This window comes from Bidens hawaiensis, unplaced genomic scaffold (assembly GCF_021521415.1).
Source record: "Bidens hawaiensis isolate Kalapana, Puna unplaced genomic scaffold, B.hawaiensis_p1.1 tig00012594_1, whole genome shotgun sequence".
In the NCBI taxonomy this organism is placed as follows: Eukaryota; Viridiplantae; Streptophyta; class Magnoliopsida; order Asterales; family Asteraceae; genus Bidens; species Bidens hawaiensis.
This window is the reverse complement of record NW_027492034.1, coordinates 264,416-279,410: the sequence shown is the minus strand read 5'-3', so window position 1 is coordinate 279,410 and position 14,995 is coordinate 264,416. Positions and strand designations below refer to the sequence as shown.

The window sequence follows — 14,995 nt, the reverse complement described above, 5'->3', positions numbered from 1 at the left end:
AAAAAAATGCCCTTAAAAATAAACTTGAAACCTGAATCTATGTTTATAATTCTTTCATACTTTTGATATTTTAAAGTCAACACTTTGAACCCATAACAAATTTGACGATAAATATATTTTTCATTCTCAAACTTTTAAAAATACTCAAAATTTTCATTTTTGACCCATAACAAATTTTGACTTAAATGTAGTTAACTTATACCAAACAATCTATTTACCAACTTTTGACCCATAAAATCATATATAACTTTCACAAAAAACCCGAAACAATTTTCATTTGAGAAACATGATTTGTTGTTAATTTTTGGAATTCACCAAGTATTTTGAAATATATAATAAAATAATATGTTAATATTTATATTTATAAAAATATATAGATATTATATAAATATAGTGTAAAAGTAAAGTGAATAGTTATTGATTTATTACATATATTATGGTATATTAGTTTTGGAGGGAAAAAATTGTGAGAATTAACCAAAACATGATAAGTATCCCCATTTATTTTACTTTATTAGAATACTAGTTTTAGTGTCCGTGTCATACACGTGATAATTCAAATTATAAAATTACAAGTAAAACAAATAATTGCACAGTGTATATGAAAAAAATGTATTACATCTATACTTGTATCTATACTATGTGTACATAAATTGCAAAAAAATTCATTCTCAATGTCATATATATATATATATATATATATATATATATATATATATTATAGAAAGAATTTTGGTTATGAACCAATTTCGGAAATAAGACCTCTCATACGATAGTAGTTCTAACCACTCAGCCTAAATACAAAAAAGGAATTTTACCTTTATTGATATATTTCTCAATTTACCACCCATCAAAGTAAAGTAAAGTAGAACATTAAATTATAACGATGAATATTCTTCAACAACTATGTTTTTTTGAGCTACACCATGAAAAAGATTTTTATAAGTTTCAGAGAGTTTCTTGACTTGGTGATAATGACAACAGAAAAAATAACATACTAACCCATTCAATTTTGTGAATATTTTGTTTCATTTGAGCACATTTTTGCAAGGCATGCTTCCCATACAACGTTTTGATCACTATTGAAGGAAAAGTTAATGTTAACATAAGTATTTCAAATTTAATAAAAGTTAAAAGCATTGATAGGCAATCTTTTATTAAATTTTAATAGTTGAAGGAAAAATAATCAATTTGACAAATCCCGAACCTGTTGATTATTTCAAAAAAATGCCCTTCAAAATAAATTTGACCCGAATCATGTATAAAATTCTAACTTTCATACTTTTAAGATTTTCAAGTCAACACTTTGAACCTATAACAAATTTGACAATAAATCTAGTTTGCATTTTCAAACTTTTAAAAATATTCAAAATTTTCATTTTTAACCCGTAACAAATTTTGACTTAAATGTAGGTAACTTGTACCAAACAATTTATTTACCAACCTTTGACCCATAAAATCAAATTTAAGTTTCACAACAAACCCGAAACAATTTTCATTTGAGAAACATAATTTGTTGTTGATTTTGAAATTCACCAAATATTTTGAAATATAAAGTAAAATAATATGTTATTAAATATATATATATATATATTATATAAATATAGTGTAAAAGGAAAGTGAATAATAATTGATCTATTACATATATATTAGTTTTTGAGGGAAACATTGTGAGAATTAACCAAAATATTATAAGTATCTACATTTATTTTACTTTATTAGAATATAGGTGGATGTAGATATTTACCCGATACCAACAAAATTTAGAAAACTAAACCAAGATTTTATCCGACCACAAATTCAAACTCATGATCCTCATTTCGTTTCATTTTTAAGAGTTGACTCATGTCAACTTAAACTTACACATATGGAGAAAGAGGGGTGACCTGTAGCGCACAAATTAAGTCAATTTTAAATTAAGTTGGTGGCGATATACTTTTATCGGGTATCCAAACAAACCGATTGTGTTTGTTCAAGAAATAAATGATTGGACGAGTTTGTTGGAGAAAAGTGCCTCGGATACTTAGGCCAAAAACGTCGGGACTAAAAGGAAAACTATAGCGCGGACAACGGACGAGTGTGAATACCTTGCACAGTGTATATTAAATTGTAACAATGGATATTCTTCAAGAACTATGTTTTTCTGAGTTATACCATAAAAAATATTTTGATAAGTTTCAGAGGGCTTCTCGAATTTGTCATAATGTCAACATAAAAAATAACATGTTAACCCATTCAATTTTGTGAATATTTTGATAAGTTTGCACGTGCGTGGCTAGCAGTATCGGAAGATCCCGAATGTTGCAAGTGTTTAAAATTATTTTTATTGTTTTATTTCATTATTTTTTGTTGAGAAAGAATATTAAGTTTGTAGTAATATTTTTTTTAACTATCTTTTGTAGTCAACTATGAAGCGGCTGTCCTTTTCTGGAAAAAAAATCTGGAGATCTTCAAAGAAATTGGAGGAGACTCGTGCCGGAGAAAAGATTCAATAATGTCAAAATGGACCGACATAAACTCGAGATGTCAACTTTTTCATTCGGTTTACGGCAGGAATAGAGAGGCGGGGGGGGGGGGGTAGTGGTGCTGGTGATGTGGAGATCATTGAAAAGTCGCTGATTGAGTATCAAAGTAGGTCGGGGAACTTCAACTACATGAGCTGTTGGAATCATCTGAAGTTTCACCCTAAGTAGTAATCTGTAACCGTCACCGCCTCCGGAAGTCATAGGCCATCCAAAAGGTCTAAGACATCGTCTTCAGTTGATCCAAAGACACCTAGGTTCGATGCTCGTAACTTCAAATAAAACGATGATAATGTCATTAAGGATGTCTTCAAGATTTCTCGACAGGGGCTAAAAGAAGCAAGACAAAAGGGGAAGGGGTCGGGTCATCGTCGGCGAGTGCTGGTGCCGATATGGCAGGACAGTTCGAAGAAATGAACTGTCGTCTCCAAGATACACGTGACCTTGGTTATGAACGTCTTCAAGCCAATAAAAAGGTCATCGATGTTATTTTAGTAAGGCAAATTGACACCTACCTCGATGTTTTAAGGAGAGGATCTCTTCGAATCCGACCCGATAATCCAACGCCAAACCGAAAAGAGAAGAAATGAAATTTAAAAAAAAATACGCATTTTTTATTTGTTTTAAGTAATTTTATGTGTCTTTTTTGTTTTGTAGTTCCTATTTTTAATATTAATGTAGTTTTTTTATTAAATTTAGTTTTTTTTATTAAATTTTAATTATTAAAAAAAACAAAATGTAGGAACAACTTACTGGCGCCACATGGCACAAAATGCCTAGGGGAGAGACATTTTTACTACACCTCATTTTTGCAAAAAAAAAACTAAAAAAGGGGCCCATTGGTAAGGTGTTAATGCCTGTCACAAAGGCACCTATGGAGATGTTCATTCTGATCGCAAGATGCCAGTTCTAAAATCACTAGGTCATTCTTTATTTCCTTTACTATTCAATTTCATTTTTTAGTAATTGTACATGATCAATAGACACCAGAGAAGAACTACTATACCTAAGAATCAACAACACTAACATATGCTTTAATGACTAATAAATCTTTTTTATTTTTTATGTTGAATTCTTTTAAAATACTATAATCGAGTAAAATCTAACTAATATATTAAAGCAGTATACGTTTTACACATGCCCTTCCAATATGCTATCCACATGGGATGCCAACTAATCAATTTTCATTTATATATATTCCACTTAATTAACTAATTTTTTAATTATCATTCCTTCAATTTAATAAATTTTTATGTTAAATTATATGACAATTAATGCATTCATTAATATTTAATATTTATTAATTAACTCAAATATACCAATTATGACTTTCTTAGAATTATATTATTAACAATTTCTAATTATCTCAAGTTAGTTATTACCTAAGAAATAATAATTGGTTTTCACATTTTGATCAATTTGCTGAATTTTTTTTACAGAGGTATTACGAGTTTACGGGTCAAAAGTGTATAATCTAATATTAAAGCAAGATGATTTTTCCACATGGCATCATTCTATGACTTCTACATAAGATGTCACGTAAATGTCATGTGAGTAGCTTCCTATTTTATCATCTCTTCTTCTAAACACAATATGGGACACGAACCCTTTTAGTTATGTTATAACACGTGACTTAGTTTTTTTATTTTTTTAACCACCCATGAATCACACGGGCTCTATCCTAGTAACAATAATATGTAACGTTTTTTTACTTGAAAACATTAATTTGTTACTTTTCTTAACAATAACACTATATCATCCGCATTAGTTAGGGCTGAATGAATACAAACACAACCCGGGTAGGAGAAATGTGTATAAGGTTAAGGCGAGAAGGAGGAGAAGAAAATGGGTGATTTGGGTGTAATATGTTTGTCGTTTTAGGGTGTAGTTGTGGATAGCGCATCTCTGTTAGGATCTGGCGCACACACAAACACGAATAATACTGCTGGAGAAAATATAAATGAAGATGAGCACGCGAGATTTACGTGGATCGGTCTAAACTGACCTACGTCCACGGGCTGCAACCAAGGTATTTTATTATTGCTACTGCCTTACTCGTGAGGAATTACAAGTACAAGATTACAATATATAGAGACTAGTTAGGGTTTCTAGCTTGGGAACAAGATAACATAAACGGGCCCTAGTAAAGAGATATAGGGCCTGCCCAAAACCACCCATGTCTTCTATCTTTATAAAACCCATTTAATCCGTCTTCAAGTAAACCGGGCCCAACCCGAGCCCAAGCCTCCACAAACCCAACAATCTCCCACTTGGAGGCTTGATAAGCTTCAAACTGCCATCCGTCGTGAATACTTGTACCTTTAGTAATCTCCTCGACTCACCTGGTTGCAGCAGCCTTCTCATCAGATAACCTGAAGGCCCGTTGAAGCTTCCCCGAGCTCCAACACATCAGTCATGACTACAACTGCCACTGACTCGTCCTCTTGCCCTACCGGCTCCCACTTACACAAACTGCCAGATCCTGAAATACCCTGAGAACAAACAACACTCTCCATATGTAGCAGGTAACCTTCTGGAGAGACTTTAACAGAAGGAACACTGGTTCTTTTAACCCACTGTTGTCTGGTAGATGTAACTGAAGCTTTGACTGACTGACTATCAATGCTCCCACTGTCACGAACACCTCTGACTTGTTTTCTTGAACCTTTCCATATACGTTCAACCTGAATCTGACCTGTGGCTTTGGGTTTATCTCCTGCAAAACAAACCTTCTTCTGTCTACTAGACTCTGTGAACCGGATTTTGACTTTCTTCTGAACTGGGGCGGTTACTCCCTCAGGCGGTAAACTGACCATGTACAGCGAATCTCTCTTTCTTCCTCGAACCATGACAAGATTACCTTTAACCACCTTCCACTGCCCGTTCCCGAACTTAACCTCATGCCCCTGATCATCCAATTGCCCAACTGAAATCAACAATCTCTTTAGACCTAGAATAACCCTGACATCTCTCAAAGTCCATGAACCAGCTGAAGTCTTCAAATCAATGTCACCCATGCCCGTAACGTTAAGAACTTCATCGTTTGTAAGTCTTACCCTTCCAAAATCACCAAACTTTAGATTCTTCATCGTTTCACTGCAGTGAGTGGCAAGAAACGATGCACCAGAATCCATAACCCATGAATCAACGTTACTCTCAACACTACAAACCAAAGCCTCATCACTGCTGACCCGTCATCTGCGTCGTCTTCTGTAACGTTCACTTCTTTCTTACCATTCGGACACTGATTCCTGAAGTGCCCCATCTCTTTACAACCCCAGCATTCAATATCTTTACGAGTCTTAGACTGACTCCTCTTCCTGCTCCCACTGCCTCGTTCTTTTCTCCTACCCCTGCCTTCTGCGACTAATATATTACCTGATGATTCGCCTGAACTTTTGCGTCTTGAATTTTCTCCCAGAATCAGATCCCGAATCCCATCGAAAGTAATTTTTGTAGACGAGCTACAAACTGCAGTCATTGTTTGAGACCAACTGTCGGGCAAGAGGATAATAACAACAGGCCTTGAACCTCATCATCAAACTTAATGTCGACCGACACTAAGCAGGACAGGATCGAATTAAGATTATTAATATGCGTTGCAATAGACCCACCCTCTTTCATTCTAGTTGTCACTAGCTCTCGGATTAGATAGACCTTATTCGCTGCCGAGGGCTTCTCATACATGTTGGATAGTGCATCCATCATACCACGAGCTGTGGTTTCTTTCATGATGTTGAACGCCACATCTTCCGACAACGACAAAGTAATACAAGCCCTAGCCTTCTTGTCTAACTTCTTCCAATCTGCTTCTGACATTTTTTCTGGTTTTTCATCTTCTAGAACTACATCTAAATCTTTCTGACAAAGTAGCGCTTCAACCTGCATCTTCCACCAACCAAACTTTTGCCCATCAAACTTCTGTATCATAACCTTTCCGTCTTCTGCCATGACAATGACTAAACGAAACCAGATAAAAAACAGAGACAACAATCGCACGGGCCTGAACTTAACGGTTGTTCTACTGAACTCTACTAGATAATCAACCTATTTAAACGCAACAGAAATAACGAACTATAAATCAGAAACTGAAACTTTAAACCGAAACGATAAAACCTGACAATCGCGGTTGGCACTGGTTCTCCGTTTCTTTAAACAGTTTCTTCTGATGACGACTGTTCTTCAATAAAAATAGGATCTTGATTTAGTTGTTTCTGGCTTGGCCTTGCAAAATAGAATCTTAGTTCGGCCTGATCAAAAAACACAACAGCGTATACGGTAGACTACCAATGTCTGAAAACTACCGTCAACGCAAAACCTGTCTTCTTTCTTGGTTATCACGCAAACTAAAACAATAAAATTGCTTTTGACTTCCTAATGGGAACACAAACTAAAAAACCCAAAAGATACAAAAAAGTAGGGCGTACACTTCTGCCTTCTTTTATTGGTGTGAACACAAGCAAAGTAATCAAATATATTACTTTCTGCCTTGACAATGAAACACAGCAACAAAAAAAAAATACCTACTGTTTCCTTTTGTCTTTTTCTGTTGTGAAAACCAATATATGAAGCCAATTGCAAAGGTGGGTGGCGGCTATGTTATCTGCCTATGTATAATCTCACGTAGCACCAAATTCCCAAACACCTTATTTTTACGAAACCCAAAAAAAACTAGCGCTGACCTTTTCAACCTTCCGGTCGATCGCTGGATACGTCGGCTAGCTGCCAACACCGAAAACCTAGATCGACAACCTCGTTCTCTTGCATTCATGTTCTCCCAGCGAACCTAAGCTCTTGATACCACTTGTTAGGATCTAGCGCACACACAAACACGAATAATACTGCTGGAGAAAATATAAATGAAGATGAACACGCGAGATTTACGTGGTTCGGTCTAAACTGACCTACGCCCACAGGCTGCAATCAAGGTATTTTATTATTGCTGCTGCCTCACTCGTGAGGAATTACAAGTACAAGATTACAATAAGACTAGTTATGGTTTCTAGCTTAGGGAACAAGATAATATAAACGGGCCCTAGTAAAGAGATATAGGGTCGGCCCAAAACCTCCCATGTCTTCTATTTTTATAAAACCCATTTAATCCGTCTTCAAATAAACCAGGCTCAACCCAAGCCCAAGCCTCCACAAACCCAACAATCCCCAATTTATAGTTTTGGATGGGGATAAACTTCACCACATGGATGACTTGTCTAAATGCATCTGACAATGGTGATGTGTGGATTTTTAGGGAATTTGTTTTTCTTTTCTTTTATGTTTTCATTTTATGTTATGATTATTGTTTGCAGTTATGACATATACACACCATTTTTTAACAACTAATCTGCTCTTATAAATCATCTATGCATGCATGCATCTTGCAGAATTTGAACCCTCAATCTTTAAAAGGGAAGGCACACTACCATCATATTTAAATATAGATTATATAACAAAATATAATAAAACTTGTAGTTTTTAATTTGAAAAAAACAAATTTACTTCTTTAAAATATTTTTATTTCTGCAATACAATAATATATTCAGAACTACCACCCTGAACAACTACAGTTTTTTGATGTTGCTGTGAACATTAAAAAAAAAGAAAAAAAAAACAAAACAAAACTCGTGTGATTGCTCTTCTTTTGTACCAACTTACCTAAACACAATAAGCTACATCATTGACAATGTTCAACTTCGGAACGAACGATCCTACATATTTCAACTTGTTGTGTGTGGTACAACTTGACATTTTCTTTATTTAGTTTATGTCGTTCACACACATTCACATTATATTCTTCTTTTTAAAGTGGTATCATTTGGTTATAGTAACACCATCATAACATTACAACAAAATGCAATACATTTAAATTAAAAAAAAAAACAAATTCCCTCAAAGTTTCAAAGGAAAAGCAGCACCAAAAAGAGTAAAGTTCCTGCAAGAAAATACCAAACGTCAAACTTGTGATTCTTTAAGCTTTGTGTTGTGGAGGGCGCTTTATCACCTTTCTACGCGATCGTCACACAAAAAACGGGACTTTAAAGCCATTTTTTTTATAAAATCTCATTATTATAGTTTAAAGCCCCTTTTAGAGCATGTTTGGGATTGAGTTTGAAAAATGCTTATTTATATGTTATAATTTTGTTTTTTAAATTGACGACTTTTACTAGGCTCAATGTATGAAATTTGAGTTTAAACCTGTTCAAACCCGACTCGATTTAAACTTCTAACAGCCAGTCTATTTCGAATAGCTCGAGCGCAAAAAAGGGTTGTTACCTCCAAAACTTATCTTGGTTTGAATTTTGTACCTCCATGTCCCATTCCAAGCATACCCTAACCACATCAAGACCAAAGGTAACAATATGTTACTAATTAATTCTATGCACAAGGTGGTTGTACCATATGCAATAAATTCGTACTTACCTCGACCATAGCAATTAGTCGTCGAATTCCCACCACCACGACAAATACAAGAAAAAGACTGCCTAAAACCCGCAAACCCACAAAACCCACCACTCGCTTCACAATCCTTACATGTTTCGGTATAGTAAGACTCATTATACTCCAAATAAATACCAAACTCCCATCTCATCGGATCCGTCTCATCGCCACCAAACCCGTACATCGAGGCATAAGACGAGCATTGCAGTTTCGGTAAGTCCAACCCGTAACCCGACCCGATATCAAGAATGGGCTGATAAACACAACAGCTAGAAATAGGCCCATTTGGCTCCAACCCAATGCCACTCACCCCTTCACAAGAATACAACCCCCTACAAATATGCAAACCCGAACCCGTATCACATAAATCCTCGTTCGGGTCAAACACCGGGGAAGTCCTGGAGCACCCGAGTAGAACAAATATATTATTCGATGATAGCGTAAACGGGCTGGCCCGGTCCAGACGGAAGCTTCCGGAGTTTTGCATGGAAGCACACGTTGACATGAACGGGTCAGTAAGGACAAGGGTGGAAGTGGTGTAATCTATGTTTGAAACCGTGTAAGCTCCAGTTCCAGAGGAGAACCGGAGCTCACCCGAGGTGCATTTTATGTACCTAGCGAAGTCGGGATGGCCGCAGCCGAAGTCGGACCCGAACGGGTACTTGATGATGAGGTTTCCACATTTGTCCCTACAAGTTGGGACTATTGGGGGTGTGTGGGATGAGGGTATTGTTGGAACAAAGAGGAAAATGTTGAGTAGTAACCATGTTGTAGACATTATTAGTGGAGTTTTAGAAGAAAGTTGGTATGTGATTGTGAAATAGTTTAAAGGAGGAGAAAAGGTGGAGTCTTTCGGTGGATTTGAATTTTTGATTGACAATTGGATGCAATGGAAATCATTTGGTTTTACCTTTTATGGTTGATGATTAATTTGTTTTTATTCAAATTTAGAATGTGGTCAAGCGTGTGGGTGTGAACGTTATTATTGTTTATAGTAACTGAATGATGTCAAGCAGGGGTGAGAAAAACCGAACCGTTAATCCAAAAAATTAATCATAATCGAATAAAATTAACGGTTATGGTTACGGTTGATGTGTCTTCATTAACATAAACCGAACCGAACCGAACCTTGTATGTTTGTACTTTTCCAAATTTTATACCTCTATTTTCATATCTTACCTCTAAATCCAACATCGAACATTTTAATTTCAACTATCTAATACATCTTAACCAAGCTAGAAACCGGCATATTTCAACTTCAAAACTTCACAATTGATCTTAGAACACTATAATCGAACCGCAATTTAACTAGTTTTAGAGAAAAACAAAAGCATAAAAAGCACATTAGACAATTAACTGAAATTAACCGAAATGCACTCATAACTGAACCTCGGTTATGGCTATTGTTAAGCTCTTATAACTAAACTGGACGGACTTCGCAATAAAAAGATCTTATTAATTACTATATCAAGAAGCTGGAATAGCTCAGTTGGTTAGAGCGTGTGGCTGTTAACCACAAGGTCGGAGGTTCAAGCCCTCCTTCTAGCGTCTTTTTTTGCGTTAAAATAGTAGGGGCATTCCGAGAATTGAACTCGGGACCTCTCGCACCCTAAGCGAGAATCAAACCACTAGACCAAATGCCCATTTGTGTAATCTTTCAATCGCGATATCCTTATAATTTCGTACGCATACGACAATACTCAACTACGTACCTTCACCTCACTACCATCAATCATGCCAGTCCCTACTCCCTAGCCGTTTGGTCCACCTTCATCTCACTACCTATACTTGACCGGACTCATTGCCCCTTGCGGCGATTGTTACACATGTAGATGAGCACATCCTCGATTTCAAAATACATTTTATGTTTTATTAATAAACAAGCGGGATTTCACCGAGCCCGTTTATAGTTTCCTCAAAATACAAGTTTCAAAATATTTCCTCGAAACACAAGTTTTCAATATAACTATTACCTACGAGAGTAATTCAATCACTCACATTGGGCAACGAACCGAACAAAAGAAACACTTGGGCGAGCATATTGTTTTTACAAAGGACAAGCAAAAGAACTAAACCGACAGCAATAGCATATTACATTCACATCTCGTTTTGCTTTCTGAAACGTTTACCATTCAAATGCCATTGTATCTAACATCATCAAGCATTTATAAATAATAAAAAGATTACAAACTATGCTTCCAAGTTCCTTCTTCCTTCCAAATCTCGCAAGAAGTTCCCAAGTAGCCTTTGATCCAACACCATATTTGGTATCTGCATCGTTTACAATTTCAAAGAACAAAATCTTTAATATGCTGGTGTTAAACTGTTATATGGACCCATTTAAGGTCCATCCTCCATCTAGGTTATGTTTTACCTCTTACCAGGGCAAACTTTATGAAGCAATATCAGTTTAAAACAAAACGGTCAACTAGGTCAAAAGTCATCCAAAGCGTAACTTTAATACACAACCTCGTAGATTGCTTTATATGAAAAACAATAAGTTAAACTGTAACGACGGAGTTATAGTCTTTTAGCAATATTTTTGTTTTAAGAAAAAGAAAGAAGAAAAACGTTGAGTGACCCGGAACTGACAATGTTTTGACTAGTAACCGAAAATTACTCACTACCAACAGCATTTTTTTGCAACAATGTAATCATCTTCTTATTTACAATCAAATTAAAGTGATAACACAGCGGTGCATTCTATGTTTACGAGAGAGAGAGAGAGATAAATGACCTTGTTTCCAAAGAACATTTTGGTGTTGTTGGAAATAGCCTCGATAAATTTAAGCTCCAAAAATTGAGGTGTAAGTTTCAACTTATTTGCTTCAGCCTCTTTCATGGTCCTACACTCAAAAAAGAGTGTCATTCTAACTTAAAAAACCCTTTGGCAAAACTAATATTCTGGAATATACACGAAATTAATAAGATAACTCACTGATAATATTTGGCATCAGCCAAACTCTTTTCTCGAGCAATATACATTGCATTAGAAATTTCTTCTTGCCTTCTCAAACTGTCTTTTTCCATTAACTTTTGTTCCATTACAATCTTACTGACATAAGCATTCTTCTCGGCTTCTGTAATAGCTATCTTCTTTTGTGTTTCTGCTTCCTTCTCAGCAACTTTCTGTCTTTCTATTGAAACCAATACCTATATACACACATGCATATACACACACATCACGATATTTCTATTTATACTAATATATGTATCTTTTAAGAGCATCTTAGACAATTGATGTACCTTGGTGCGTTCTTCTTCCATCTGTTCAAAGTTCCGCCTTACACTCTCGGGGATTCTAGGTTTTGTAACACGGACACTAATAATTTCAATGCCTGGTGCATAATGGGTACAATCAGCTTGAAGAGCATCTTTCATTGTCTCATCAATCTGAAAGTTCACATTTTGCGCTTTATGAATGCAAAAGTTCGCAATAATGGCAATACAAAAAAAGCACGGGAAGCCTATAAAAGTAATATGTATTAATGCATTTAGTCATTTACTACATGTATTAATGCACTTACTTTTATACACATTAAAGAATTGAATTACCATAAGTATACACATGACTTGATACCTGATCAAACATGTCAATATAAACTTCTTGAAGGGAGTGAACACTACAGAATTGATTGATCTCGTGATGGATTTTGTCGTATATCCAAGTATGGTCATATTGTACTCCATAATTGAGAAGGGTCTCATAAACAGCTTCCTTTTTGAGGCGGTTAACCACCTGTAGACCAAAATAATCATTATATAATGACAATCGACAAAGAAATCAGTATATTGTGCCTAAATGTTTACCTCTATCCTGTCGAAGTTGATCATAACACCACCTTTTGTACCACAAGGTATATCCCTCACCTATACATTATCATTATGAACAAAATTTGTTTTCATGAACTGATAAACATGAAAAAGACCACATTTAAGAAATACTAACCAAATCTGTCTGAAGCGTGACCTGGACAGGCTCGTAATGGGTTATCAAAGGTAGTTTCAGATGAAAACCTTGAATGCAATACATACCAAACATTTAAAATATTTTGTGTGTGCATATGGTATTGTTATTTATCAACAAACCTGGAGTTGTAGTTGTCTTCTGGAGGGCACCGCCCATCCAGTAAACCCCAACGTGACCTTCAGGAACTTGATGCAAGACTGTTAGACTGTTCTTTAAGTTTGGCGACGAAGATGGAATCATAACCTACGAATCATGACGGCACGCACATTTCATTTTACATAACTATATACATTATTATAGAATGTTATGGAACTCGCTAGGCGCTAGTCGGGCAGCGGGGGTACCAACTAGCGATTAACCAGGATTAATATGGCTAATCGGATTAGAATTTTATATGTAATTTTTCAAATAAATAAATATATACATACACACGTATACAAAACTTTTCAAAATTTTACATATAATTTTTCAAACTTGTTAATCAGATTAGACTAATAAGTATAATTTTTCAAAAATGTTGACCGAATTTGGACCAGATTTGACCGTTTACGAAATTTGGGTAATAGAATGGGGAGGCCAGTGATTAGCGACTAATAGTAAACAGTTTGATGAAAAGGAGAAACTGGTCTAAATGCTAAGTTAAACTTAGCAGTTTGCTGCTGATCATTGAAATTGAAAACCCTAGGATAAGTAAACAATATAATATAGTAACAGATCTAAGCCTACATGATCGAGCAGATTAAGCACAGTTTAATACGAAATATTTAGAAACAAACAGTAAACAAACCCTAAGTGTTAACGAGCAGCATAATCGGACAATATGTTTAACCAAATGAAGCACGTAAGTAATAATTACCATGGAGAGGATAGCAATTATGACGATTAGGAAGATGAGAATGGCCATGCAGTCTCCAACTCCTTGCTGCGGAAGCGGTTCCGTCGGTGGTCGCCGTGGTAGTGGCGGCGTCGGCGTCGTTTCTCCGTCCATTGGCTCAGTTTCTGTCAAGTTCAAGTGAAAAGGGTTAGGTTATAATAGGAGGTGGGATAGGTTATACCAGCAAGTATAGTTTTTGTAGGATGAAAATATGGAGCGTTGAGATTAATTTAGGGGAATAACATATACTTTCTCTCATCTAATGTAAGACACGTGTCAAATTCTCTCGTTATTTTAAAACGTCTATAACTTTTTATTATGACGTTTTTGTTGAAAAACAAATTCACCATAATAACGAGTGTCTTTTTATCTTTTATATGAGTACCATATTGTAATATAAAATTTAAAAAAAATTAATAGGTTTTTTACCAAATTGTGTTTTACAAAATTGTGTTATACAATAGTATTTTTCATTGTGTTTTTTTTTTCATTGTGTTTTTTCCGTTGTATTTTTTACATTGTGTCATATAATTGTGTTTTTTTCATTGTGTTTTTTTTTCATTGTGTGTTTTTATATTGTGTTTTCATAGTGTTTTCCATTGTGTTTTTCCGGACTTTTCCGACGAGGTGGTAGCGGCGGCTGACGGTTGTGGTGGCGGTGGGCGATGGAGTGGTGGTGGTTGTAGAGAGTAAATATGTAATTGGGTTTTATGTAAGTGGTTTTTGAAATTAATGTAAGTGGGTTTTTGAAATTAAATTAAGTGGGTTTTGATATTTAAGTGTTAGACTAAAATACCCTTCTTCCTAGCCTTCTTAGGAAAATCAAACTTCTTATTTGAACCTAACCCCAAGTGAATAATCCGGTGGAGTGATACCAACGCCATTTATTTATATAATTACTTAAAACTTAGAGTATGTGAGTATGTTTGGGACTGAGTTTCTAAAATTCTTATTGATTTATTGGCGTTTTTAAAAAGCTAATAAGTTAAAATATTTTTGGTAATCACAAAAATATTTTTTATTTTAGCTTTTTAAAAGAGTTAAAAAACAGTTTTTTAAAAAACCCCAAATCCTAGCTTTTCAAAATGGCTTTTTAGAAAAGTCAATAAGCATTTTTCAAACTCAATCCTAAACATGCTCTTACACGGTTTTCTTATGGTGTAAGTAAAATATGAACAAGTAGTAAGTGGATTG

At 35.1% G+C, this 14,995-nt stretch overlaps 2 protein-coding genes, 1 long non-coding RNA gene and 2 other non-coding genes across 5 annotated transcripts in view; 2 read left to right on the top strand and 3 right to left on the bottom strand.

Annotated features, from left to right (window-relative positions):
- Positions 1–14,995, top strand: part of LOC143541440 (uncharacterized) — a 288,504-nt gene that overhangs the window by 225,253 nt on the left and 48,256 nt on the right. The window lies entirely within an intron of this gene.
- Positions 8,417–9,773, bottom strand: LOC143541403 (LEAF RUST 10 DISEASE-RESISTANCE LOCUS RECEPTOR-LIKE PROTEIN KINASE-like 1.5). The gene is made up of 3 exons (XM_077034242.1): positions 8,940–9,773; positions 8,793–8,849; positions 8,417–8,451 (listed from the first exon to the last, which is right to left on the bottom strand). The coding sequence occupies exons 1-3, from the start codon at positions 9,733–9,735 to the stop codon at positions 8,417–8,419; spliced, it is 888 nt and encodes a 295-aa protein (XP_076890357.1). The 5' UTR covers positions 9,736–9,773.
- Positions 10,432–10,505, top strand: TRNAN-GUU (transfer RNA asparagine (anticodon GUU)). The gene has a single exon. It is a non-coding gene; the product is annotated as a tRNA-Asn (tRNA).
- TRNAP-AGG (transfer RNA proline (anticodon AGG)) lies at positions 10,529–10,600 on the bottom strand. The gene has a single exon. It is a non-coding gene; the product is annotated as a tRNA-Pro (tRNA).
- On the bottom strand, positions 11,054–13,911 carry LOC143541409 (uncharacterized). The gene is made up of 9 exons (XM_077034246.1): positions 13,784–13,911; positions 13,047–13,170; positions 12,907–12,974; positions 12,768–12,827; positions 12,538–12,696; positions 12,204–12,350; positions 11,896–12,110; positions 11,695–11,803; positions 11,054–11,228 (listed from the first exon to the last, which is right to left on the bottom strand). The coding sequence occupies exons 1-9, from the start codon at positions 13,829–13,831 to the stop codon at positions 11,148–11,150; spliced, it is 1,011 nt and encodes a 336-aa protein (XP_076890361.1). The 5' UTR covers positions 13,832–13,911; the 3' UTR covers positions 11,054–11,147.

Bases quoted from the DNA above. Each gene is read 5' to 3' on its own strand.
- LOC143541403 (XM_077034242.1), bottom strand. From the start codon at position 9,735: ATGTCTACAACATGGTTACTACTCAACATTTTCCTCTTTGTTCCAACA. The intron at 8,850-8,939 runs GTAAGTACGAAT...TGATGTGGTTAG, and splicing joins GACTAATTGCTATGGTCGAG to GGTATGCTTGGAATGGGACA. The intron at 8,452-8,792 runs GTAACAACCCTT...ATTTTCTTGCAG, and splicing joins AACCAAGATAAGTTTTGGAG to GAACTTTACTCTTTTTGGTG.
- LOC143541409 (XM_077034246.1), bottom strand. From the start codon at position 13,831: ATGGCCATTCTCATCTTCCTAATCGTCATAATTGCTATCCTCTCCATG. The intron at 13,171-13,783 runs GTAATTATTACT...CATGATTCGTAG, and splicing joins TAATTGCTATCCTCTCCATG to GTTATGATTCCATCTTCGTC. The intron at 12,828-12,906 runs GTTAGTATTTCT...GATAATGTATAG, and splicing joins TCACGCTTCAGACAGATTTG to GTGAGGGATATACCTTGTGG.